Raw genomic sequence first — 27,992 nt, forward strand, 5'->3', positions numbered from 1 at the left:
CCCCCGCATCCCGCCAGCACGGCTGCGTACCGCAGCCCAGCCTCCCCGGCCCCCAACTGGGGGCCCGGGCCAGGAGCCATGGCCCTCCCAAGCCCAGCAGCAAGCCACCTCCCCCACCACCTGTGGCACCCCTGGACCGCCCCTCCCCAGAGCACCCACGTCCCCCAGCCCAAGTTTTAGTCACAGCGGGTATTTTTAGTACAAGTCATGGACAGGTCACAGGCCCATGAATTTTTGTTTACTGCCCGTGACCTGTCCATGACTTTTACTAAAAATACCCACAGCTAAAATGTAGCCTTAACTACAATCAGTCAACACAAAAACCCCTTCTATTGATATAGGAAGTGTCTACTCGCCAGTGACACAGCTGCAGCCCCTTAGCTGTGCCGCTGTAGTGTAGACATACCCAGAAGTTTGAAGGTAATTTCTATATCTAGAAAAATAGTCTCTCTCTGACATCACACACGCTAGTTTATAGTATATCCCAGGGAAGGCTGAATCTGAAATCTGATCCCTTACCAGCATTTGATTTCCTCCCAGGCCAGGCACACATCACTTGTGTTACTATAAAGGTTAGACATAACTGGGTTCTTGTTAACGAGTAAGAACTGAGCTGCGCCTATTGGTTTGCTGTTCCAGGGCTGCTCACAGGTTCTGAGCTGCTAACTTTGAAAGGTTTTAAATTCCTTTAAAGAATAAGTAGGTCACATTTTGGGCACTTCTTTTTTTTCTGAAGTTCAGAAGATCCCACTTAACAGTCAGCACTCATGTGGTGTTTTAGCTTAAAGGGAATTTGACAGTAAGAGAAATCTCAATTAGTCATAGAAACAGGCGTGGAAGGGACTTACTGGGTCATTGAGTCCAGTCCCGGCTACTGCAGGCAACCCTGTCATAGCATCCATTCATATATTCATAAGCTAGTCCTTCTACACATCACTCTTGAATTTGGCCTACCATCTTCAGTGATGCCAACTGAATTTTTGAAGTCAGTGGAGTGACACCAGGCATGAATTGGGCCCACTGAATGGCAGAATCACATCTGATAGACAGCTGCCTACAATACCCATGTTCATGCTCTGTCTAAGCTGAGGTGTCCAGCGAGCGATGAGAGATCTGTTCTTAAGATTCCCATCTCTTTTCTCTGCAGGGTCTTATTCTGATGGAAGGTTTCAGACCTAATTCCCTCACTGAGCTCCTAGGCCAGGCTGCTGTATTGGGCCTGATACTCTAATCTGATGGGAGAGACCGTCTTGTCTTTTCATTAGCAGATCCTTTTTTTTTTTTTTTGGCAAGCTCTTAACCCAACCCTGGTGACTTGTAATAAGTGGCCCTAGTTATGTGTCTTTTCATGTCTGAAAAGCAGCCAATGTCACCATCTGCCCAGCAGAAAGGAAACAGGTCTGAAGTATACAGGATTTTCTACTGACCCCAATCTCATGAATCATCTTTAAACAAAATCACTACAAATTTGCACTTGGGTGAGGGTTGTAAATCCCTCAACCCCACAGAGCTTTAAAAAGATGGAAGAGGATAGTTATCCCTATTTTACAGATGGGGAAACTGAGGCACAGAGACGTTAACTGTCCAAGGTCACTGTCTGTGGCAGAGCCAGGAAGAGAACCCATGCCTCCAGGTACCTTTCCCTGCCCTTTTGCCCCTTGACAGCATTTCCTCTTAATAACCATTTTCATAGGAGGGAGCAGCAGTCATCTCCACTGCAGGACTCGCTGCGTGCAATTCTCTGGCCTGCATCATGCCACAAGGCAGCCTAGATAATTGCAATGGTCCCTCGTGGCAGGATCTGACCAGACTCAGCTGGGCAGGGCCGTTACAAGATGGGGGTTTCGTTTTACACCGATTCCATTGCACACATGCCACGGACTGGAGACAGAGCATCCTGTAACACGGCTCTGCTTTATACCAGCAAAACCACAGATTTGCCCCAAACGGCTGGGATCTTATTTAATGCTATTGGGCAACCCAATTGCTGCTACATGGCTCAGTGAACAACCAGCTCCTTGGTTTGTGCCTTTTTCCCCCCACGCTATTCTGAAATGACTCTCCAGTTGGACCTTTTCTTTATTATTTTCAAGGGTTGTAAAACTCATTTCAGTTTGGGACATAAAAATATTGTGATTAGTCCAGCCAAGGGCAGAAACCTCGGCAGCTCCCCTCTGTTGCTGGGAGTCGCAGCATATGAATTCCACATGCTGCACTCTTCTTCCCGACTGTGGTATAAAGCTCATTCTTCACATGGCTGTGGCTTCTAGTCTGCTGGCTCAAAGCTCCACAAATTCTTCTGTGGCTAAACAGCAGGTCGGGGGTGGGGAGCACGTATGGTTCCTTGGATTTGCTGGGAGAGACTGCATTAGACTTGCCAGCTCCCTTTGCACAGCCAGGAGCAGGGTCTTTCTACAAAGGTCTTATTAGGTGCCGATGGGCTATTTCACAAACACAGAATATCTGTGCTTGAGCACAGCACTGCTCTGGGTTTTCTTTTTAGAACAGCCGTCCTCCAAAGTGGACCCACTGTGGGAAAGCTGGAAAATGCAAAATTACAATAAAAATTGCCTCCAAATAAGGAGGCTCTAACTGAGGAAGCAAAGAAGGGCCATTTCAGCAGTGACCAAATGCTAGTCCCTAGAGATCAGGGATGCTAGCCCCTTTGTGTAGGGATAGTGAGTCATCTGGGACTTGTACAAAGAGACACGTGATGTTCAGCAAGGATTCAAACAAACAGCAGGTTGAGCGAGTGTAGACGTTTCCAAACCAAACACTAGTGCGTTCACCCAAGCCCTTCTTGAAATGGCAGATGTCATGTGCCTCCTCTGGCTCCACTCAGAGCTGGGAGGAAGGCGCTCCTCGTGACAGCATCTAAGGGCTACGCAAGAGAAGCAGGAGTGAAATTCACCCAGTGGACTGCTGCGTTCTGCCACCCAACAGATCATGTGCTGAGATGGCTGCAGAGACTAGACACCGCAGCACTAAGGACTGGGCAGGCCAGGAGCTCAACAGGTCAGCAGGATGCTGGGGTTTAAAGGAGCATGAAGGAAGCTGTGATTGCATCCTACATGATGAGATTGCAGAGGGGTGGATACTGGTAGGTGTTCTTCTCACCCCTGTTATGAACATGCTGGCATCTTCTGACACTGCTTCCTTTCTCCCACGCTCTGCCGGTCTTGTCTGTGCAGACGGTGAGCTGTTGGGGACAAGGACTGTCGTTCCCTAGGTGTATGTACAGCCCCTAGCACCACGGGCCCCAATCTCACTAGGCATGATTGTTCTGTCCTGACCAGCGCAGGTTCCCATTGGGGAACTCATTCCTGCCAGCAGGTCAGAACACCCCCCAGTGCTCAGAGATGAGGTTTGGCTCATACACCCCCCTCACCGGTCTTTTTAAAGTGTCCAACCATAGATCCGTGACTCAGCGGTCATTAATGCGGGGTTTGCAGCAGGGGTGTGGCCAGGAAGGATCACAGCCAAGTTGCTATTGCCAGGAGGGCTGTCCTAACATCAAGTGCTTTGCGTGAGAAGACGCCAGATCGGGGCTGGAAATCCGCTCCTGCTTGGAGTCCCAGAACCCAGCCCTGTGACTCAGCCTGCATTCCCTCTTATCTCCCATTTCCCTGCACACACTGCTCTCATACAAGGTCACTCCCCCAATTAGTCATGCTGGCGTTTTGTTTAGGGAATACCAGCTAGGATGTCTTGTCCCTGTAAGAGGGGGTGACAGGAGCCTCTGCCAAGAGAGCATAATCCAGCTTTCCTTGCAGTGCTCCGAGATGGGAAAGTCTGCAACACCACAGACGCCGGCGAGGAGAGGAACATGTGCTGCGAATTAGCCATGCCTGAAACAATGGGAAGCCAGTCAGTTTGGGTGAGTGTGTCCAATGGGGCTGCCAGGCCCGAAGCTGGAGAGTCAGCGCCACAGGGGTGCACCGGGGGAACTACTAGCTGAGCTGGGTGCTTCTCCAGTCTCTGCTGACTTCTTGCTTGTGCAGTCTGAGCAAGTGTCCTGAAGGCAGGGCCCCCACCCTTTCTGGTGGCACACAGATTGTGTGCACTCAGGGCATTTCCCACCACGCCGCGTCTGTTCTTTACCATTCACTGTGCTTCTCCTTTGCACTGCCTTTGTCTCCAAGGGCAGAGGGATATGCGCGCGCGCGCACACACACGCACCCACCCACCCCAGCACTGCTTCCCAATTATCCGCAGGGTCAGACTACCCGGAGCTCACCATTAGTGACTTAACACTGAACCTTTCAGCCCAGATGACTCCAGAGGAATCATTTCTCCTACCACTGAAATGCTGCCATCTGTGTGGTGGAGCACAGCAGCCACCTAAGAGCACAGACCAACGCCACATTTTAGAACAAGGAGGAAGGATGGGCTTGTGGTTGAGGCACTGACCTGGGACTCAGGCAATTGAGGTTCAATTCCTAGCTCTCCCACCTGCTCCTAGTGTGACTGTGACATTTAATATATCTGTGAAATGGGGATAGTATTTCCTTTGTCTAGTTCTAGTTAAACTGTAAACATCTGGGGACAGGGATTGTCTCACTGTACAGCCCTCAGCACAGTGTGCTCCTGTAAGTGCTACAGGAATGCAAATAATTACCAAACACTAGGTTTAATTATAACAAACTGCAGAAACCTCCCATAGCCTGTTGCTTTCAGTACCTCCTATGTTGTGATTAATTGCCATTGATCTTGCATGAGGCACTTGCTTCCAGCTGGGCAGGGCTATCTAAGGTCCTTACCTGGCCCCTGGCCCCACATTGCCATCAAGTGTGAGCACCTCACATCACAGTCTTTAATGTGTGTAGCCTCACAATCCCCCTGCGAGAGGATGTGTCATTACTCCCATTGTACATATGAGGCACTGAGGCACAAAGAGATCAGTCCCAGATCCTCAAAGGGGTTTAGGTTCCTAACTTCCATTTAAATCCATAGGCACCTCAATACCTTTGAGGCTCTGGGCCTAAGTGCCTGTGTGATCTTGGGCACAGAAATCGCTATCAGAGCAGGGACTTGAACCCAGGTCTGCAGAGTCACAGGTCAGTGCCTTAATCACAGGGCCAACATGCTTCCGTGGGCTAGGCAGAGCTCCCCCCTCCATGTCTCTCCAGTGCTCCAAGGGACAGCACAGAAATAAGAGAGCTCAGTCTCCTCCATGGGTTAACCAACAAGGCCATTGGACTGATAGTTTATAGCGAGAGGCACCTTGCCGAGCTCACTCCCAGTGACTGACAGGGAACCAGGCCACTATGAGCCTCCCCAGCCAACCCACGCGTCAGGACCCCAGGCTCAGACCTATCTCTGCACAGCTGCCCGCCCGAAGCCATTCCCTGAAGCAATGCTGCTCTCGCCAGATACCAAGTCCCCCTCTGTAGTGGGCACAGAAGGGGTCACTGGGTAAAGGCAGCTGAAAGCGGGGCTGAGAGGGAAAGGGGCTGCAAAGAAAGGCCTGCTCCTCCTGCTCGAACCCCTGCTGCACGTGGGTTGCCTCCTCCACAGCGCAGCAGGGCTTCCAATTACGGCTAAGTATCGGGTGCGCTCGGACAAGGGGGTGGAAACTCGGCTCACGTATTCCCAACAGAAAGTGGCTCTCCTGAGAGCCTGCAGGTAGTGGAGTCTTGGCACCTAGTTGGTTACAGTGGGAGAGTGGAGCTGCTTGGTGCCTATGCCGCCAGGGGCTCCCAGACCCACAGGAGCGAAGCTACCACACACCTAACTTTTAAGGGCCTAGGAAATCACCAGGATTTACAAAGCCTGAGCACAGCATCCAGGCTCCCTATGCACTGCAAGGGGAGAGGCTGGCACCTCAGAATGGGAGTGACAAAAGCCAGAAGGCCAGGTGGCTCCCCACCTAAGGTAGCCATTCTCACGTGTGCCCACTCTGTGGCCTGATGGTTAGTGCACTCGCCTGGGAAGGGGAGACCCAGGATCTGCTCCCCCTGCTCCACTGACTTGTTACATTCTTTGTCTCCTGTTGAAGCTGTTCCACGGTGGCTGGAATGAGGGAATAGCCCATAGGCCGGGCACTCACCTGAGAGGTAGGAGACCCCTGCTCCAATCCCTTCTCCCCTTCGTGCAGCAGAAGGGTCTGACCCAGAGCCTCCCACATCCCAGGTGAGTTACCTTAACCCTGGGCTAGAAAGGCGGTCCCCAGCCCTTGTGTAAGCTCCTCTACTGGGGACCAAGCCGGCACTAGCAGAGTGCTGGGACCCCACAGGTGAATTAGGCGGAGGAAGGCCTATCTTCCCCCAGCCAGGTCGTGTGTTGCGCAGGGGGCTTAGGCGTCCCTGCTCAGAGGCAGAAACACAGGCACCTAGGGGACTTTTACTGCAAACATGAAGGCACGGAGTGAGTTTAGGCACCTACAAGGTATGGGGACAGCTAAGCAGAGGTTTTGAGAGTCTCAGTGGGGCCTGATTCTGGGATTTAGGCACCCAGAGTGGCAGGTACCTAAGTCCCTTGGAAAATCCAGCTCAGTGTCTTTAGTGATTAGGGTGTAGGAATGAAAATCAGAAGAGGTGGGTTCTGTTCCCACCTAGCTGGCACCTTGGCCAAACTGCTCCGTGCCTCAGTTTCCCCAGCTGTAAAATGGAGGTGAATCCCTCCCTTTGTAAAGTGCTTTGGGATTCTCAGGTGAAGTGTGCGATTAGTATTATCACTGCAGCTGGAATATTCTCCTGGTTATTCCTCTTCAACCTTGGAGCGTAACCACCGCCTACCCCTTCAGTTCTTTGTTTTAGATACCCTTAAAGAGTTATTGCCCTTAAGTAACTGGCTTAGCGAGAATCATCCCAACATCTCTGGAAAGCACAGAACCCATTCAGGGAAATTCTCCGTGCTGCTGCTGCAACTCCCATTTCCCAGGAAACAGTCGCAGGCTCAAAAAATAAAATCAAACAGCCATCACACCGAGGCGGAAGAGAGATAAGAGACTTGGTTCTGACCCACGCCACGGTGCAAAGTGATAACATGCCAGCTTCCGAAAAGCCACCACTTGGATGTTTGTCAAGAGGCTAAATATAATCCAAAGAGGGCTACATTTAGAGGTATTATTAATAAACTTTCCTGGCCTTGATGCAGTTAAGTGCACTTTCCATAAAAGACTCGGCGTGCCTCATCTTTTCCAGGTTAGCATTATGATTACGCTATGACAGATGCCAGAATTAAAACAAAAAAAAAAAATTCCTATAATTCAAGTCCAGCAGGATCTAGAGGGCCAGATCCACAACTGGTGTACAGGATCATAGGACTATTGACCTCAGTAGAATGCCACCAATTTACACCAGGTCAGGATCTCACACTCTGGGTTTAATTTATGCTGTATGGGCCAGCTTCAACGGGAATTTATACCCTATGTGGCTGCACTGGGAGACCGGATTTCAGTAATTTGCTGAGTCTGGCAATTCACCTTTATTGTTACTCATTATTTGTGTTTCAGTAGCACCTAGATGTCCCAACCAAGATCAGGGCCAAATTGTGCTGTACATGCATAAAGCTAGAGAAAGATTGTAAACTCTTGGGGCAGGGACTAACTTGACAAGACAGACAGTGCAAGTATTGTTTTACAGAATGGGAATTGAGGCATAAAGAGATTAAGGGGGGAGATTTTAAGGCTAGCATGGGAATGGAGTGCTTAACTGCCTTGGTTAGTCTCCCCTTAAAGTGATTTAGCCATGGTCACACAGGAGAATCTGTGACCTAATCAGGAGTTGAACTCTGGTGGCCTATGTCCCTGTCTCATGCCTTAAACAGAAGATCCTCTTTCCTCCACTCACAACTTGAAAACTAACATTGAAATCCATATTAAATCCTTTGCAAGGTTTTCCCCCACCCCATCTCCATTTTGGGGGGCATCAATCCATGAATCCATTATCCAATTCACTTCAAATTTGGTATAAAAATTAATTTTCAGCTCTATAGTTAGCTTACCAGTTTTGAGGTTACCATGTCCTGCACTCCCCTCCCCCAGAGGCATGGGCCCCAAACACAGACATATAATAGAAACACAACTGACATCTTAGCTATGGAGCATTCACCCATCTGCAATCACTCAGCAAGTGAAGTACAACCCAAAGTTGGTGGATTTAAAGGGACTCAAAATTCAGGAAATGAGAGTCCAGGTTCTCCCATTAACTAAACCCAACTGTATATTTCATAATCCACATTTACCTACATCAACATTAAACACACTACCAATTAGCACACATTCAAAAAGACGACACAGAAAGGAAATACAAATTATGTCTGGCATGGCAAAGTTACCATCACTACAAAAATCTGGAGTTTCTCTCCTTAAATTCTCCACATTTGTTACTGACATACCAAACTGTGTCTCCAATATCCTGGGACGAACATAGCTACAACAACAGTGCAAACAACATAAGAGGACAATAGTCATTTTGAACAGTTTATAACTCCGTTAAAGCATACGGCTGCTTCTAACCGTTAAAGCTGAATGGAATGTGATCGGGTAAAGAAAAAGCACTTCACCAGCCCGAAGGATTTTCTCCTGCTGAATTTCAAAGGCCTGCTGCAAACAAGGAAGGTGTTGAAGCGTCTCAAAAAAAGCCTGCAAAAATCTTTTATAATGGAAAGTGTCTTGCAGTCTAAATTATAGGAGGTGTTACCCACTCCTCCCATAACATGTACAAAGAAATTACTCACAAAGTGGAGATTGAGGGGGGAAGAGAAAGAAGCCTGCAGCAGTGGGTTTTCAGCAACCTCATGGTCTTTAGAGTCACTGCCACCAAAAAATATCCCACCTACAACCTCTCCTCTTCAGGCTCTCACTCAGTATAGGAAGGCAGCTATTTATATAGTAGAGACTCCACCCCTAATCCCAGCCTGCATTGTAGGTAGGTACACAAAGATGGTTAATATGGTGGACCACATTCCCCAGGATGCCTTGTAATGGGCAGCCCTACGAAGATGGCTATCCTAGGTCCATCTTTTTAATCCTTACATCAGTTAAGGAACTTAAGCTCTAGCTTCAGGTCCTCAAATCAGGGACAATAGGAGGGGCTTCTTTCCTGGTCTCATTCTGCATTCCCCAGGCTATTTCCTCTTCACTGGGCATCCATTTGCAACAGAAAAACACGGAATTTGTGGTGTTTTGTTTTGTTTTTTTAAACAGAGAATCTTTAGTTTTTACATTTTATGAAAAAATAAAAACATATGCAGTGGTACCCCCATTATCCTATCTAACTGGGACGAGATCGGATCATCAAACATTTGGATAATCAGGAGAATGGGCAGCGCTCAGGCTGTCAGCCCTGGGTGGCGGGACTCCGGCTGTCAGCTTAAAAATTGTAAATATATCAATAAAACATTGTGTTCAACTAAGACCTATATAGTGGCTAGGGAAACTAAAGTTCCACGTTTCATTTTAATTGCGGAAAAACAGGGATTTTTATGTTCTTTTTTAATCAGAGAATTTTGTTTATTTTATCATGAAAACTAGGATCCCTGCTCATCATAAGATTTTGTATTTTAATTTCTCTGTTTCTTCAAGAAAGAAAAATCTAGAGCAACGGGGCTGGAATATAATTTACAAGGTCCACAATTTGTCTCCCTGTTCACAGCAGCTATAAAAATCAGCAGTATTCAGGCTCCCTCTTGTGGAGGTGATAAACTGTGCAGAAGCATGAAGATTTCAGCAGTTACTGCAGTGAGATCTACCTACGGACAAAGTTTTCTTTGTTCTAAACTTTCGTCATAGAGATTACCTACAATATTTGGTGGCACTGTTAGTATCACAGCTCCCAGCATTAGCAATGATTACACAGCTGTGCATGAATGAAGCTCAGTTTTTAAATGTTTATAACTAAGCATAGGTGCTGGAACTAGGGGTGCTGCCACACCCCCTGGCTTGAAGCGGTTTCCATTATATACAATCTGGTTAAATGGTTCTCAGCAAACCCACTATACAAACTGTTCCAGTACCCCTGTAACTAAGCTTGTTTGCAGTGTTGCTGTAGCCATGTCAGCCCCAGGATATTAGAGAGACATGGTGGGGGAGGTAATATCTTTTATGTGGTTTCAAACAATTCCAGTAGAACCCAGCCCATCAGGGACCCAGGAGAGGGTTTGTTGTTTTTTTTTTTTGGGGGGGGGGTGTTTCAGGGGGAGGGCATGTTTTGTTTTTACTTGTTGCTCTTTTATTCCCTTGCAGTGCCCTAGACTTCTCCTTTTAGTGCCCTGAATGGGGTGATCATGCTCCCTTTAATGCTTTGTAGATGTTACTAATGATATACACAGGAAGCACGCTGATCTTTCTGGGGATGGCTGTGTAGTGAGTGTCACTAGAGTTGGGGGTCTCTCTAGGGGTGGCAGTGCAGTGAGTAGGAGGAAGATATGGAATCTCTCTGGAGCTGGGGGTGCAATGACAGCTGAATCTCCAGGGCCTGTTTTGGAGCTGCTGCTAACACGAGCTAAAAAAACACACCTATTCTCCTTGGGAAGACAAGGCTGTCGAGACCCCATTGCTGCCTAGAGCCATGATCCTGCAAACACTCAGACATGTATTTAACTTTCAGTATTGCGTTTGCAGGGTTTGGGTCCAGAGATACATAAATCTAGATGCCCGAGTCTCACACAAGAAAGTCTCGATCACAGGCAGGGATCCTGGAGCATTTCAGTTTTAGCAATCAGCTGTTCAAAAAACAAAAAAAACCCACCACAACCTCCCCTTAATCTTGTAATATTGCCTGCTACACCACTATGTTTGACCATGTTTGCAGGCACACACTGCCAGTTAGTGCCAATGGACCCTTAGAGGGAAAGGAAGCCAAAAATTGGCTTTCCTGGGTTAGAAAATAGGTACTTGGAAAGGGAAAAGGGAGTGCAAGAACAGCATCAGAGCAGGACCTGCTAATGGAACAAGGGTGGGAAGGGGTCACTATAACTTGCAAGTCACCTATTTTTAGTGTAAGGTGTTTGCTTGGGTCCTTGGCAACCTTGTGTTTGGGTTGCTAAAATTCCCAAACACTGTTATTTTTAAAACCTTAACCCTTGTTCTATGTAAGTTTCCAGCCTCCCTTACCCCCACTGCACTTCCCTGGTCTGTCATATAGATAGCATACTCCTCAGACCTGGGTTTGGGGCCCAAGTCTCCTCTTCCCAAGTGCTCAAAACTCATGAGTCAGACCCCAAAGTAGCATCAGATTCTAAAAGCAATAGGTTTGGGATCTTTTCATTTGCCTGCTGCTGGTGGAACTTTTAGAGGATCACATTTGCAAACTTTTCTCTGCAGCTACAAGGGCTTAAAAAAAGGCATTTTTTTTTCAAAATGGAAGCTGAGATCCTCACATATCACATGACTCCAGGAGCTGGGGCTTCTAGAAATCAGCACGAGACTTGAGATAGCAACATTCTTTCCCTTACACAGGTATGAGACAGGAACAACTCTAAGTCACTGATGTTACACTCATGTGGAACTGGCAATAGCAGAGGCAGCCTCTTTTACTTAATGATCTGAGAAGTGATATGCATAGTAAGGATCAAATTCAGCTCTGGTGAATGCCATCAACTCTGAGGCCTGGTTTTCCATCTCGTTACTCCACTGATTAAGCTGCACCAGTATAAGACCAGAGTGATACAGCAGGGAATCAGGTTCTAGCAGCACTAGCAGGTGCAAGGAGCATTCAACACCCCCCAAAAGCTAGCACCTTTGAACAGGCATCTCCATGGGAATTGAGGATATAGAGGTCATTGCTCTCCCGCCCCCAAACCATGGGTGGGGCACAGAGCTCCAGTGGCACCTGTCTGTCCAGTCCAGCCAATAGATTTGTTTAACAGCTCCTGCTACCCCACTACCCTCCATAGCAGTGACACTCAGCCCCATGCTCAGGAGCTGCAAGTGACTCTTCACTGAGTCCCGTGTCTCATGATATTAAAACACTGTGATTTCACTGTTAACCCGTTTAAGGTATTAACCAATCAGAAGGCTTTTACTATGTTATTAACCAATTGTAGAGTACTTGTTCAGTCATTTTGCTGTGATAACATTTATTTATAAAAATGTAAATAAAACAATGAATTCACACTCCTGTGGCTCTTTCGGGTAATGCTGATTGCTAACTGGGCTTTGAACCACAGGATCAAACTGCAGAGCTAGTACTACCCCGCCTCCCAATTAGACATCTGTGGATGCCTGTGGTCATCCTGGCATGCCCCCTGGTGGCCAAGGTATGGAATCCCTATGCTTCACCAGGACTACACCCCCAGCATCCCTTAATAATTACTGCCTAGGCACTTTTGTAGGAGTCAAGCAGCAATTTTGCCAGGGAGTTATTTAGTTTTCTCAGTCCAAACCTATTACACCAGGTTCTTCAGCCTTTGCCCCTTCTTGGAATAAACAGGCTTTTTCCTCCCACCTCTCAGGGCTCATGGTTAGCTTACGTGCATGCCTCTGCCCTCCCCAGGCCTACTTCTATGCAGAGGTTTTATGCTGCTTCTTGCAGCTGGTCACAGTTCTGCTCTTCCTAGGCCTACCTTCTTCCTGAAGGGATTGCTACTCCTCACCACGAGGCACAGTTCATTCCTGTTCACCCTAGGCCTGCCCTCTTCCTGAAGTACTAGCAGGCAGTTTTTTCTCTTCTCATCTCCTCCAAAATGACCTAGTCCTGCTGTCTCCTCTGTATGTATACTCCCAAGCAGGTGGCATCCCACTGCCTCATCAGACCCCCAACTGGGTGCACCTGTTTAGTCATCAGGGTGGCTGAACTTGCTTCATTTAAGGCTGTGATACCATCCTTTTCAGGGCCAGTGTAGAGATCTCTTCTGCAGCCCACAAGGTGTAGTGCTCTGCACAGCAGTTACCTCACCCAGACCTACCTACAGACCAGGTAATTTAATTGTATAGCTTGTGTTATTATGTGGTACATACTGGGCCTCAGGGAGTGATTTTTGTATTCGTTTTCATTACTCCACAGACTGTAGAACCATTCCGATCAACTGCAGGGTACTGGCGGAAAAAGCTGAGCTGGTACATTCAGTTGCATGGTCCTGTCTATGTTCCTGTTTGACTGTATTAATTATGAGCAATAAAACAATTGATTTTAGATCACTTTTTTTTTTTTTTGTAAAAAAAGGCAAAACCCCACCCCAAAACAAAACACACCACCATAAGTCTAGGGCCTAAGCTAGCCAGCATTGTCTCTTTAGTGCAATGATGTGCCTTGTGAAAGTACAATCCAGCCAACCTACCATGTCTTAATGCATCTCCCTCTCTCTCTGGACACGCAGTAGCCCCAACCCCACTAAAGAGAAGGACTATATTTTGTATTTTTTTACCACTAGACAATACTTATTCCTTCCACTTGGTGTGGCTCATGGTAGAATGGCTGCAGCTGAGGGGAGGGGACTTACAAGTGTCTCCATGGACAAACTGGTTTCTCTCTTCAACTCCCCCCCCCCCCCCCCCCCCCCGAACCCTATTACCCACTCTAGAGAGGGATTTTTCTCTTATTGTTACCCTCTGCTTTGCAAAGATCAGTTTTGTCACTGTTATCCTTTCCTGCATCCATCCCTCAGTTTCTTTGCACTCAAGTATATTTTAGAGAGGCGTGGTGGACGGAGCATAGAGCTAGAAACATCCAAATGCTAACCTCCGCTGTCCCATGATTTGCTCAGTTACCATGGGGCACATCAGTTTCCTCATCTGTACCATGGGGACAGCAATACCTACCTCGGAGGGGTGTAGTGTGCACTAATCTAAGCAAAGCAATTTGAGTTCCTCAGATGGAAGGAGTTATAGCTGCCCTTGTTAATGTGTGTGACTCAACAAGCAATCCTTGTTAAGCTGTGTTATCATTCCATTGCCTGTCGATCCAGTTTCATCAGTTTCTAGTAAGGGCACCCGATCTGGTAGACAAAGCATTATTTAATTTCAAGACTTTATAAATATGTATTTACAAAAAGATATTCGTCCAAAGAGTTTAACAAATGTACAGTGCCGGAGTTTGAAGAGATTTTACTATTTCAATATATTGCTTTAGTATAGCAAGAAACACTGTTAATGCAATCCCACGATTTAGATCCAAAAAGAGACTATGCTTTTAAATTAAAAAATACCCATCCAGGGTTGTATTCTCCCCTCTGATGTAAAAGACCAATCCCCCTTCAACTGAGTTACAGGACAAGGGAGAATTGGTCCCCTCTCGACACTGCTTTTCAAGCAAACTACATCACCTTCCTCCATCTAACTGTGCTACATAACCCAAAAGTCCATGAGCACACAGCAGATACAGATTTCTTACCAATCCCAATTAATTTGTTGGTGGGCACAACTTGAGGAGCAATTACAGCATGGATTAGTGTAACGTTAACCTTTCTGCCAACTTGGCATTCAATCATTAGGTTTCTTACACCGCTCCGGAATATGAGTTATTCAGATTGCATGAATCCGCCCTGCCAGCAAAACAGTGAGTGAGAGGAGAGCGGCCAGTTAAAAGTTTGGAATCAAACACTGAATTTTTAGCGAGGGCTGTTTTCAACTACTACTAATGTTCAACTGCACTTTACTAGCAAGTGAGCCTGAGCATTTATCTCTCTCTCTCTCTCTCTGTGTGTGTGTATATATGTGTGTGTATATGTGTGTGTGTGTATATATATATATTGTACTGGGGGGAGAATCAGCAGTCAGTTATTTCCAATAACAACAGCAGTGCCATCCTTTGCAGACAGACTGGCAGTCAATGCAGATCTGCAATACACCATTTCCAGCAGTGGCAAACTTACTGATGCACTTATCAGGTATCACCATCCCCATCTATCCCAGGGAGCCTCAGATCCCCCTTGGGCACAGTGTAGATGTATCGTGGTCTGTTAAGGCAGCATGAAGCATTTTGTTTTATTAGTAATGGCCAGGCAACAACCACTCACAGCTTCACTTCGCTACTAGTATTTAGCACTGCTTCCCCGACACCCACTGCCTGCTCTCATGCTCTCTGTTCAGACACACACCACAGGGTCAGGGGGGATTCTGCCCCACACTAAGGATTTAGTTCCACACCATCCTAGCTCCTGCCTTCTTTGGGAAGCAAAACTTCTATACATCGAGCAAGGTGGAATCAAAGCTGCAGCACAACCTCTCAGTCAGGTGTTGATCAGGCTGTCCAGAATATCAAAGTAACTGAGCTGCTTAGATGTCACTTTAAGATCCCACCCAAGCCAATGACAGAAGTCCCACTGAATTCAATGGGAACAGATTCAAGACCAACATCTGCTAACAGGTCATCTTCTAGCTGCAGTCAATGTACAGAATAAGAGTGGGATTTAGACAGCATTACTTCCAACAGCAGAATTACTTCGGCAGCTAGTAATTCTGCAGGGTGAATTGCTATTTGATGCAATTGCTGGAGGGATGGGGGAGTCCTTGGATGATATAAAGCCTGCTTCGTTTACATTTTTCACACTGACAAATTATGAGGAAGGATGCCAGAAGTTTTCTCACTTACTTTACCCCAGTCTGTTTAGTTCCCATTTAGGCTCCAGATCTATGATTTTCTTTAATTAAAAGATTAGGTGAATTAACTCAAGTGCCTTAACCAAACAAACTATTAGAAGAGCTCTGAAATGCAAACTGTTGCAGAAAAACTGTGAGTAATTTGCTGGGAGAGCTGACCTGAAGTCTTACAAGATTTAATTTAAAAAAAATCCACACATAGTTTATGCAGCTCCTAAACTCATGGTCACAAAACATTTACTATTGTTCACCAGTACAAATCCACTCCAATTTTGCATCAGTCTTCAGGATGCGGCTTGGTCATCTTTAACCACAGTCTGTGGAAGAAAGAAAAGGGGCATTACTTCAGAACTAAGCTAGTCACAGCCGGATTCCTAGGGCAAATGCTTTAGAAAGATGGCCTGTGCCTTCTTGGCTAGAAAACCCTTGACAAATCAAAGAGTGACTAAATTTGAGCCAAAAAACTGAGTTAGTCTATATCTTCACTGCAAAATTAGGTCTGTTTTTATACTGAGTCAGCTATTTCAATGTAAAATCCCAGTGAAGATAAGGCACAGGTAGTTTTTACCTTGATGCACTTACTCAACCCCAGGTGCGGGGGCAGAGTGTCGACACTGGTGAGCTACAGATGGAACTTAGACCCAAGCATACCACAGAGCATCACGCTAATTCATCAGGACGACAGGCTGCCAAAAGGGTAAAGTACTAATACCCATGCTGGGGAACCCCTAATAAGGAGTTCTTCCACCCCTCACCCCATACTCTCTTTAGGCCCAGGCAGGGGAGTTTGTGGACAATCACAGATATGGCCTGTGAGAAACATCCTTCCTCCACTCCTGTAGCAAGAGATTTGCAATGAAACCACCACTTTTTACGCTGTTCACAAGCCCAGCAAATTGTAAAACGAACATAAAATTATCGAATGGTACCAGCTTTTCTACGTGCAGCAATAAAGACAATAACTCAGCGCAGTTAGCTTGGTCTTGCTATGTCACTGCCAGCTGAAAGCTACTGGGCTAAAGAAGACTGCTCCAAAGTAACTTGGTTAATGAGCCACGTCTCAGTGTCCCATGTGCCCTATTTAAACACATGCTGAGAAGGGACATTTAGGCTTCACTCAGTAACCTTTGGGATCCTCACCTGCCGCAAGAACTGTCTTCCAAGATAGGAGGTAGCCATGCTGGTTAAATTTGTTCTTCTGCCCACTTTACACTTGATATAACCATACAGGTTGGCCCCCTGCAGAACCACTCCCATTGTAACCACTGCCTGTGACAGAGGAGAAAAGATGCAAGGATCAGGGATATATTGTCCAGTTCTCTAAAGTCACAGGTGACAAATCTGTCTAGGCATTTAATGCACCTAGTCACTATAGGATTGAGGTGCTAAACTCACCAGCCATTTCACTTTGAATGAGAACAGGGCACTGAAAGCAAATATCACCCAGATGACAGGACAGGTAATTAGTCCTAACCAGAAGACTCGGGACTCTGCTTCAGATGAAACTTTTTTCCCTTGAGCCGATGCCTGGAAATGGAAGGAAGTAGAAATTGATCAGTCTGTTTACTTGTACAGCTCACAGTATCATTAAAAACAACTCAGAACCAACATCCCACACGGGTTTGCATCCATACTGCAGCGCACAATTGACTGCTTCGGTGCACTCGTAAGGCGCATGGGGAGCTTTCTAGCTCTCTTGGTGCTGTGGAAACATGGCATTTTTTCTAAAAGGATTTTCCTGTCAGTTTTCTGGCTGAAATGAAGGTGTGGAATATGCCCTTCGCTATTTTTAGGGACTGGATAAGGGACATTTTTGAACTATTAACGTAACACCACAAGTTCCCGATGACATCAGCCACCAGAAGAGCGTACCAGTGGCCCATCATCACATGCCCTAGTGTACAGTGTCGCTATCACAAACCAAGGGGGTGGGAGGGAAATAGTGATACATCTTATTACTATTAGAAAGCTGGTGTTGCCATACCCAGCAAAACTTCCCCTTTAAACAATCATCAGCTAACTGGACTGCTGCATCTTTATTAACACTTAGCACTTGCTTATTAAAAAGTCCCTTGTATTGTATTGCACTATATAATTATACAGCATGAGACAGGCCAAGACATACTGCAGAGCTCTTGGTATATATCAAAGCACTGTATAGGCAACTGCGTCTAGCTGCTCCCAATAGATGCAAAATTAAATCCTTATGCCCTCGGTAAGTAGGGCTATGTAGAGTAGTACAGACAAATGGGACAGTGCTAACTCATACATACTTACTATGAGTATGTTTTTATACTAGTTCCTAGTATTACTGAGCCTGAGGTCATGTCCACCAGATGTGGAAAGAATCGAGCCTGTGAGGACAAGCTCTCAAGCAAGCATCCGTTCCCTATTTATATATTTTCCCCCAAGACAATATTAACCCAATACAGCATTAGGAGGTTCGGACAACTGAACTGAACTGCAAGTATTTTATTTCTTTTCCTCTGCTCTAGTTTCTCTAAACTAGTTTGATCTGGAGAAAGGGCGGTCCAATGGTTAAGGTGTTAGTCTAGGATTTGAAAGACCTGGGTTCAAATTCCTTCTCAACCACAGAATTCCTTTGTGCCCTTGGGAAAGTCACAGTCTCTCTGGGCCTCAGTTCCCCATCTGTACAATGGGGATAACAGCCTTCCCTGCCCCACCAGGGGGCAATAAATACATTGAAGATGGTGAGGTGCTCAGACACTATGGTGATAGGGGCCATATAAGCATCTAAGATTAACAGATGGATCATTTAAGAACATAAGAATGGCCACATTGGGTCAGACGAAAAAGGTCCATCTAGCCCAGTATCCTGTCTTCGGACAGTGACCAATGCCAGGTGCCCCAGAGGGAATGAACAGAACAGGTAATCATCAAGTGATCCATCCCCTGGTGCCCATTCCTAGCTTCTGGAAAATAGAGGCTAGGGACTGATGAAATGTTATGAGAGTTAAAACATTTAATGTCAGAAATCTTACACTGACTTCACACAGTGAAATGGTCTCTGCTGTTGGGAGCCCACAAATGAAAGGTGGGGGCATGACTGGACTCCAGCTCTCTGCAATGGCCTGTTTCACATTTACACCAAAGGAGATACAGAGCCTCTAGGTCACTGGCTCCATATCAGATCAGGACAGGATAGTGACTGAGAACCGTTCAGAAAGTGGCTGAGGGTTAACAACATTTGATGGCCATGCACTAGCCTGTATGAAACAAGCTGGTGCTTTCAGCCGGTGACTAGTGCCAAACATCCACCTCACAATAATGTCACTCCTCAGCACATGGAGATTTTACCAAACTGCAGCAGTTAACACAAACATTATACATTTACCTTCCTGGCTTCAAACACCCAGTGACTCTTGCCATCATCATCCACCTGGTTCCACCAGCGAAGGCCGACCATCAGCCGGCCCGTAACATTCTGGAGAGGGTTAAATGCAGGAGGAAATGGGATTCAGAGAGATTTTAGCTCTATACCACCAACGAAAGAAATCCTTCCTGGACCTTGCCCATGAAATACTAGAATGAACATTCAAAACCAGTTCTTCCCATGTCTTATAAACTCCTAATGTCTTCAGTTGCCATGGCAACCTCACCAACCAATGCCACCGCTTATTATATCAGTTGCTACCAGACCATATTCCTTAAGCTGTATTACAGGTGATGCTATTAGCTACCGGCATGGCTTATATTTAAGGTTGCCTAACCATTCCCATTATATGGCCCTGTTTTCAGTTGCTTATAACTTTGCCATACTTCAACCATTTGGGCTCAGTGACAGCTCGTCAGCCTAGGCAAATGCAGCACAGTTAAACCAAAGAATTCACAAGCGAATTCACAAAAGTGACATCTTTTGCATATATAGATTTGTAAGCTTAGGTAAGCATGTACACATTAAATAAGTAAGCTAAGCCCATAGAAGCACTTGTGATTTGATTTAAATCTGCCACGTTACTTTCTCGCGCTCTCTCGTGAAATACAAGAAAACGTAGTGCCGCCAGTGAGGCTCAAATCGTGGCATAGGTAACAGTGTCTCAGGAAGCTGCTTTGAGGGCATTGCTGTAGTAACAACAGCTTAGTGAGGCTGTGGCAGGATTGCCGCACTCAAGGCTGGTTCTGACATGAGGTTGAGGGGTCTCTCTCCCAGCACTGACACAAACGGGACTGGAGGGGGCTCCCAGCATGGCCGAGGGACCCAAGACAGAGCGCAAAGTGTGGGGGAGGTGGCAGTTGTCCTGGCCCCATAGAGCAGAGGCCCCCCCAGCCAGAATTGCAAGGAGGATGAGCTGCAAGCTGCAGGGGAAGCCACCCTACTGCTGAACATCTCCTGCCTGGGGACAACTCCCACACCCCTGACTCAAGAGTGAAGGAGCAGGGCTGTGACAGAGCTGCAGAAGACTCCCTGAACAGCCACAGGACCAGTTCACTGGATGTAGAGGGAGGCTGCGGTCCTGCAGAGGCAGGTCAGAGGCCCCTGGCCAGCACTGCAAGGAGGAGGACATACAAATTCCAGTGTAAGACTTTGTGATATGGGCCTCACCAGCTGTCACTGTCTGAGCTGAAATTTTGCAAGTCAGTAGTCTGCCTCAGGGTGGGAAGAGTGCGGCTGAGTGGGTATCAGTGGGATGAGTGGGGAAGTTTGGGACAAATAGCCTCGGAAGTGAACTGGTACTGGGGATGGGAAAGACTGGGACAAGGAACCTGGAATGAGGATTTAGGATCACAAATAGCATGTGATCTTGTAATTTAAGACTGTATCATACAAGGGGATATCATCCCACATACAAGGGGATAAACTAAGATTGCACAGGCAACCTTAACTCTAGCATCTCCTAACTTCTGAGAGTGCTTGACTTTGTAATCTTAATGTTCTTTTAATGTAGAGTTTATGTGCAATGCCACGTGCTGTAGGCTTGCACTACGTACTCTAACTGGGCTCCAAAGATAGCTTCTCATATCCTTATTCAAGAGCTCAATTGGGGCATGCTGCTGGGGAAGATCCTGTTGTTTCAATATTCACACTTCCAGTAATAAGGTAACTCATCAGTCTGACGGGCTAGGCTACAAAGTCACCATATACACCACTCTGACAAGCAGAAGCAGCTTTAAAGAGAAAGCAGTTTATTAGTACCACCAAGCAGAACTGTGCACTCCTGTTTTAAAGCCCAATAATGAATTTGTATTAGGTGTGCATTAGTAATAATAATTAACATGATATTTCAGGGCAAGCCACAGCAACAGCCTGGTAGATTCTCTTGAGGTGGGAACTCGGAATGCCTTTGCCAAATGCTAGTGCAGTAAAGCAAGGCGTCTTCATTAGAGGGTAATGGAGTGGAAAGCCAAGTTCCTAACAGTATTGGGGTAGTACTTTATTCCTGAATTTGGTGATCTCAATAAGCAGAGTCAAGTATAATGCAAGCAGGCATTGTTTAGGATCTCTTGTGGCCATGCCAATGTATTTTCTAGCATCTTCAGCCCAACAACAATTAATTTCAATAATATTAAGGAAAAAACTGTGGGATGGGGTTTTTTGGCAAGTCTTGAATCTGAAGGAGACCTCTTCATTTCTGTTTATGAAGCCTATAGTGTATTACGTGAATCAAAGGAAAGTCTGAGATTAATCCCCACCCCATCCACCCCTCCAAAATAAATGAGAGAGAGACAGAATCTGAGATTAAGAGATTCCCAGAACTTCTAAAGGTCTTAAAGAAATTGTAATGTTTCATAACTTTCAGGATCTAAAAGAGTTGACTTTATTTTTGAACAAAGCCAAACATATTCAGAGAGTTTGACCCGACCTATTGCTCTCTTGAAAGAATATTTTAAAGCGATAAAAGGGGCCTTACCTTTACTGTCCAAAAGTCACACGACAGGAGCAGGATAATTGACACCATGCAGGCAATAAAGCTGCTGCTGATCAGTTCACAGAGAAGATAGACAATTATTGCACTGACTCGAAAGAACAAGTGGAAAAATGATGCCACTGGGTGCCTGGAAACAATACATCAGAAATACAATTCAGTCATATATCTCTGAAACAAGACTGAAGCCACCTGGCAAAGAGAGGGCATGTTCTCTCAAGGCAGAAGAGGATTTTTTTCATCTGCACAGCCTAGAAGGGCAAATGCCTTTAAATGAGACCAGTTTGCAGAGCACGCTGACATCCTGGGAAAGATGAGCTTTCAGGGGTTCGCAACCTTTTTCTTTCTGAGGCCCTTCCCAACATGCTATCACAACTCCATGGCCCAGCTGTGCCAAAACTGTTTTGCTGCATACAAAAGCCATGGCCGGAGTTAGGGGGTAGGAAGCAGAGCAATTGCCCGGGGCCCTACACCACAGGGGAGACCACAAAGCCAAGTTGCTCAGACTTTGACTTCAGCCCTGGTGGTGGGGCTCGGGGCCCCTGGCTGCAGACCTGCGCAGTGGGGCTTTGGCTTTTTACCCTAGACCCTAGCAAGTCTAACACTGGCCATGCTTGGCAGACCCCTGAAACCTGTCCGCAGCCTCCCAGAGGGCCCCGGACCCCTGGTTGAGAACCACTGCTCTAGGAGATAACTACACAGACTTATCCTGCCTGTAGCCATTGTTCAAAGTGCATGCAGGATTTGAGGTGGGAGAGAAGAAGGGAACAGGTGAAGCCCCTCAGAAGTTCTCAGTATGTAGCAGTTTTGGAATGGTAACATTAAGACAAACACTCTATTGAGATGAATGGAAGCAGATCGCACCTCTCTATAGGGAAATGCTACTCTTTTCTCAGTCTGCTCTGGTGCGTTTCCATTTCAAACAGGCTTTACTCTACAGGAGCTCCCTGTGTGTGGCTGTACAGCGCATTTGGGGGTAAAGCAGGAGTGAGGCTGCTGGATCAGCCACTATGACATGGCATGCAAGGGGAAGGGAAACAGAACAGAGGCTATTCCAGACATGAGACTGGAGAAATGCTCATGCAGTGGCCTAGAAAGAAGGATTCCTCCCTCTATGTCCTGAAAAACTCCCTATTACACAAGACGCAGTGCACTGGAGCCTGGATTTTGGCCAGTTCACACCTCTTATTGTTTCAGACCGTCTTCCTGAGTCTGCACACAGATAGCACAACATCACAAACATACAGACTGTGGACTTTTTTTTAAATGGAAGATTAAATTCTTCAGCAATTCATGAGTAAGCCTCCTACCCTCCCCATTTGCCAGGAAACATTTCTTAAAAACATGACATTCACTTCTAAGTAAAGAGAGAAACTCACTGCTCATGCACCAATAAGTAGACATGAAACATACAACAACAAACATGCCAGTCCTGCTTCTGCCACATTTCTGGGTGGAACACAGGAAGGAACAATTCCTATTGACCACAGACCTTATCTTTGACTTTTTTGATCTCGTGGATACTTCTTCATCCGCGTCAAACAGTGACACATCTTCAGTGTCATCATTACTGTCCTAAAGTGGCAGACAGATACGAAATGTTACAAGAGAAGTAATTGATACAGTATTTTCAGATGCAAAGGGGGGATGGTTTTGATTAGGCAGAATTATTCGGATTAGGCCTTAAGGTCAAAAGACTCTGGAAAGAACTTGGAAATTAACCAAATGCAACAGAAATCTCACTCTCTCACACACACACAAATTGTTTTAAACACTGTCTCCTTCATCTTGCATGTGAAAACCACCTTAAACACATGCTTTGAGTCCAAAGGGCTCTTTTGCAAACAGTAGGGTAATTTCAGGTCTTAATATAAGTCCTTTATGCACACAGCCTCACTCCTTTTGAGCATTTCTGGACTTTTACAAAACAGTTGTTTATTTTCAGAGGCCATAAACCTGGGCTTGTCCATGTTATATTAGGGTTCCCCAGAGGACATGAGTGGTGGAAGTACAGGCTGTATATTTCTCAGAAGTTGTAAGTTACTTGTCTAAAGCCTGATTTACACATACTTTTTGCATTTATATAACTAGTTCAGTTAAGAGTGTGATTTTTTTTAACCAAAATAGTTATACAGGTACAAACCCTAGCGTGGACAATTATGCCAGTATAAAGGTGCCTTTGCGGATATAGCTTATTCTCCTTTCCATGTGAGAATAAGCTACACTGATGTAAACAACTTTATACCAATATAACTGCATCCACATTAAGTGGGTTGCATCGCTTAAACTACATTGATATAGTTAAAGCAGTACAAATTTTATGCGTAGACGAGCCCTCATATCTCCAGTGATGTAAATTTTCCTTTCAATAGGCACACTTAGCTGCCATTAACACTAAATCAGGCATTTGTGTGACAGGGTAGTATTTTAAAAAAACATCTGGCACATCTTTATCAACTAAAGCTGTGTCTACAGTGCCACTTTCAGCGCTAAAACTTTTGTTGTTCAGGGCTGGGAGTCACACACATGCAGACTGCTGCAGCATTGCTCCGCATACAAAGAAAATCACATCATGCATTCTTCAAAATCTTTCTGGCTTCCCATTCAATTCAGGAATATGCTCAAATTTTCCCTTATTTGTTTTTAAGACTCCTACCACTCCACACAATGGACTTACCCCAGCCAAATACACAGGCCATGGGCCAAATTCAGTGTTGATGTAATGCAGTGTTACAAATTAGTCTAGTATTCCATCAGTGTGCAAAACGTGTGTAGCTCACCTGCACGGCAGAAGGTGAGGAGGGCAGGGGAGCTATAGCAGGAAAAGCAACTAACAAGGGGATGTAAAACAAAGCAAGCCCTTACCTCACCTTCTTTTACACCTGCCTATCAGCTGCTTTTCCTGCTACACTATCCCTCTAAGCACATAAGTTAAATTATTTTGCACACACACAAGATGCCAAATCATTCCACATAGTACACATTACACCCATGGGATAATCAACTTATTCCACTCTTTAGCCAACGTTTAAATTTGACTCCTTGTGTCTCTTAACACCTTTCCCTGCTTGTGTAATGCTTATCTTCTGAAACCATCCCACAATTTTGAGTCTTAGGCTGTGTCTACACACTGCCACTTTCAGCGTTAAAACTTTAGTCATTCGGGGGTATGAAAAAAACCACACCCCTGAGCGACAAAAGTTTTAGCGCTGAAAAACGTCAGTATAGATAGCACTTTAAAGCTATCACTCCTCATTTGGGGTGGGTTTTTTTTTTTTTTTTAAATCGCCAGGAGAACTCTCCCCTGGCGATAAAGCGTGACTACACTGCCCACGTCATAGCCCAGCCGCGCTATAACATGGGCAATGTAGACATACCCTCAGTAGAAATGCCTTCCATAGGGCTACTCCTATCTGAAGGGTCTTCTATTTTCTCCTCACTTCATCTAATAGTCATCATATCTGATATCCTCTTTTCTCCTGTGCTTACATCACTTCATTTTCTCTCCCTCTGCTATAAGTTGTTTTATGGTAAATCCATAACTATTATTTATGAAATATAGAGAGATACAGTGTCTATAAAATTAAAGAGTATTCAAAATAAGAGTCTGTCCCTGAGAGATACGGACAACCAGTAACTACCAATAAAGTCAACAGAAGCCACAGTTGCTCATCACCTTTCTGGAGCAGGTTCTAAAGTTGTACTTTATGGAAAGATCTCAGGCATTTGCACAACTCAGCTTTTTTCAAAGTTCCATGACCAGAACCCCCTTCCACCCCGACCCCTGCCCTCCGCCCGCCCCGAACCCCCTTCTGCCCCCAGCTCGCCGCCCACACCGAACCCCCTTCCGCCCCGACCCCTGCCCTCCAGCCCCAGATCGCCGCCCGCCCCGAACCCTCTTCCGCCCCAACCCCTGCCCTCCGGCTCCAGCTCCCCTTCCGCCCCGAACCCCCTTCCCCCCCGACCCCAGCCCTCCGGCCCCAGCTCGCCGCCTGCCCCGAACCCCCTTCCGCCCCAACCCCTGCCCTCCAGCCCCAGCTCCCCGCCCACCCCGACCCCCCTTCCGCCCCCAGCTCGCCGCCCGCCCCGACCCCCCTTCCGCCCCGACCCCTGCCCTCCGGCCCCAGCTCGCCGCCCGCCCCGAACCCCCTTCCGCCCCGACCCCTGCCCTCCGGCCCCAGCTCGCCGCCCGCCCCGAACCCCCTTCCGCCCCGACCCCTGCCCTCCGGCCCCAGCTCCCCTTCTGCCCCGAACCCCCTTCCCCCCCGACCCCAGCTCCCCGGCCGCCCCAAACCCCCTTCCGCCCCGACCCCAGCTTCCCGGCCGCCCCGAACCCTGCCCTCCGGCCCCAGCTCCCCTTCTGCCCCGAACCCCCTTCCGCCCCGACCCCAGCTCCCCGGCCGCCCCGAACCCCCTTCCGCCCCGACCCCTGCCCTCCGGCCCCAGCTCGCCGCCCGCCCCCAGCCCCAGCTCGTCGCCCGCCCAGAACCCCTTTCCGCCCCGACCCCTGCCCTCCGGCCCCAGTTCGCCGCCCACTCCAAACCCCCTTCCGCCCCGACTCCTGCCCTCCGCCCCCAGCTCGCCGCCCGCCCCGAACCCCCTTCCGCCCCGACCCCAGCTCGCCGCCCGCCCCAAACCCCCTTCCGCCCCGACCCCTGCCCTCCGGCCCCAGCTCGCCACCCGCCCCGAACCCCCTTCCACCCCCAGCTCGCCGCCCGCCCCAAACCCCTTCCGCCCCGACGGCTGCACCACTAGCTCTGCTCACCTTCCCGTGGTGGCCTCTGAGCCATAAACCCTCCCTCTTCAATCACCGACCCCCGACCCTTGGCCTCTGACCCTGTGCCCCTCCCCGCGCCAGGCCGCTGCCAACGGAAACAGCGGGGCAATCCCACGAACCCCGGGCTGCTCGGGACCCTCCTCACCTGCCGTAGCATCGTTAGAGCCGCCTCACTTCCGCCTCCCGCCACGTCACCGCCCTGGGCCAATCCCTCACGTGAGCTCCACCCGTCGCGTGTCGTCATCACGCCGCGCCAGGTGGTGGGCGCATGAAGAAGGCGTGAGTGACAGTCCCTGGCCGACAGGGACGGGCGGTTGTCCTGGCGGCGCGGGCGCTCGGCAGGACCCGGTGTAGGCCCCAGCGGCCGGGGTGGCTCCCCATGGCCGGCGCTAGGGCCCTGCAAGGCCGTCCTCTCCCCAGCACTAGCCTCCCTGCCCCTCCCCGCTCTCTGTGGCGTGGCGTGGCCGGGCCGGCGTGGGGGAGCGGGGCGCTGCCTGTGCGCTGGAAGGTGCAGCCCCCACCCCCGTGCGAGCGGAGCGGAGCGGAGCCGGGCGGGTTTCCCCAGGGCGCGTCGCCCCGGGTAACTGCATGGCTCGGCGGGCCTCGTGCACCAGCCCAAAGCGGGGCTGGCGAGGTGCCAGGGAGCTGCAGCGCTGTCCGCCCAGCGCCGCACACCTGGGGCACGTCTCCATTGCAAACCCTGCAGCGCCCAGTGTAGACGCTTAGCACAGCAACGGGAGGGATTTTTCTAGCGCTGCAGTAAATCCTCTCCGAACGGCAGCGGCTAGGTCAAGAGAAGAATTCTTCCATTGGCCTGTCTGCATTACAGGGGGGTTAAGTTGACCTAACTACCTTGCACACAGGGTGTGAAATTTTTCACAGCCCCGAAGCAATGGAGCCAGGGTGACCTAAGTTTTAGGTGCAGACCAGCCCTGAGGTAGGGATTTGTAGCAATGTAGTGACACTACTGTGTATTCCCTTCACATATGTTGCCTTTTCTTTACTGTTAAGAAGGATGCACATTTTAACTCAAGGTAACTAATGCATGAAAGCTATCTTGACTTTAAAACAGAGTCATGATGAGACAAGGCACTTTAGATTGATCATGGGTACGCTAAGTGAGGCCATCCCCAGATGGACCTGTGTAGTTGACTAAAATGCCTTGACTTCACTGTATTTTTTTTCTTCGGGATTGCTCACGCGCATTAGTAAACCTGAGGTAAAAATCACACCTTTTCCAGCAGCAAAGACAAAGCCTTAGAAAGGGCTCTGCAGCTACAGCTAAATCAGCCCCGCTTCGAGTTGCAGCACATGTGGCACACCAAGATCCAAACTGGAAAATGCAAACAAAGTGAAACTTGGAGCTTCAATAATTCTTTAAACATTAATTCAATTTAATAATCTCAGGTCACATGACTGAGACATGGGATTTAACATGATTTTGAGGTGAAGGGTGTCCATTTAAGTTCTCATTAAAAGCAGAAGTGATTTAATTTTGTAAACTATGATGGAGCAGAAAGTTGCAGCTGAGAGAGGGAGCTGGGCACAGCTGTACACACTGAAATTGTATGTCCTGATGCTATATAAGAACCCTGAGTTGGCTGATTAATCCACTTACCTGTGGTTGTCTGTACCTTGCAGATACCAGATATAAAGCCACAGTCTAAGACTAGCATTTTATAAGTAATTTTGACACATTCCTACAGTTAACCCACTGGGTCCAATCCTTTCAATGGGAAGAGGGGCCCATGTGCTTTAAGGGCTTGTATTCACTAGGAGATTTAATCATGTCTAAACATGATTTTTAATTTTGAGCTAGGTGACAACAACTGACCAGCAAGGATAA

At 47.5% G+C, this 27,992-nt stretch overlaps 1 protein-coding gene and 2 long non-coding RNA genes across 5 annotated transcripts; 2 read left to right on the top strand and 1 right to left on the bottom strand.

Moving 5' to 3' along the window:
- The first annotated feature begins 3,678 nt into the window (after positions 1–3,678).
- On the top strand, positions 3,679–17,896 carry LOC114022544. Its single transcript, XR_005227652.2, has 3 exons — positions 3,679–3,877; positions 5,999–6,132; positions 17,784–17,896. It is a non-coding gene; the product is annotated as an uncharacterized LOC114022544 (long non-coding RNA).
- LOC122462839 lies at positions 12,785–13,079 on the top strand. The gene is made up of 2 exons (XR_006285676.1): positions 12,785–12,863; positions 12,951–13,079. It is a non-coding gene; the product is annotated as an uncharacterized LOC122462839 (long non-coding RNA).
- On the bottom strand, positions 13,883–26,419 carry LOC102932035 (trans-golgi network vesicle protein 23 homolog C). Of its 3 annotated transcripts, none has more exons than XM_007072497.4 (7): positions 26,292–26,419; positions 22,862–22,944; positions 21,355–21,499; positions 18,840–18,929; positions 16,880–17,011; positions 16,625–16,753; positions 13,883–15,801 (listed from the first exon to the last, which is right to left on the bottom strand). In XM_007072497.4, the coding sequence occupies exons 1-7, from the start codon at positions 26,388–26,390 to the stop codon at positions 15,769–15,771; spliced, it is 711 nt and encodes a 236-aa protein (XP_007072559.3). In that variant the 5' UTR covers positions 26,391–26,419; the 3' UTR covers positions 13,883–15,768. The 3 variants fall into 3 exon arrangements, with proteins under 3 accessions (XP_007072559.3, XP_037770110.1, XP_043383814.1); XM_037914182.2 differs by lacking the exon at positions 26,292–26,419 and adding an exon at positions 26,135–26,198; XM_043527879.1 differs by lacking the exon at positions 26,292–26,419 and adding an exon at positions 25,046–25,153.
- Between the last annotated feature and the right edge of the window lie 1,573 nt (positions 26,420–27,992).

This window comes from Chelonia mydas, chromosome 14, assembly GCF_015237465.2.
Source record: "Chelonia mydas isolate rCheMyd1 chromosome 14, rCheMyd1.pri.v2, whole genome shotgun sequence".
Lineage (NCBI taxonomy): Eukaryota > Metazoa > Chordata > Testudines > Cheloniidae > Chelonia > Chelonia mydas.

Bases quoted from the DNA above. Each gene is read 5' to 3' on its own strand.
- LOC102932035 (XM_007072497.4), bottom strand. From the start codon at position 26,390: ATGACGACACGCGACGGGTGGAGCTCACGTGAGGGATTGGCCCAGGGC. The intron at 22,945-26,291 runs GTGAGGAGGGTC...CTGCCACTTTAG, and splicing joins CTCTAACGATGCTACGGCAG to GACAGTAATGATGACACTGA. The intron at 18,930-21,354 runs GTAAGGCCCCTT...AACCCTCTCCAG, and splicing joins GTGACTTTTGGACAGTAAAG to AATGTTACGGGCCGGCTGAT.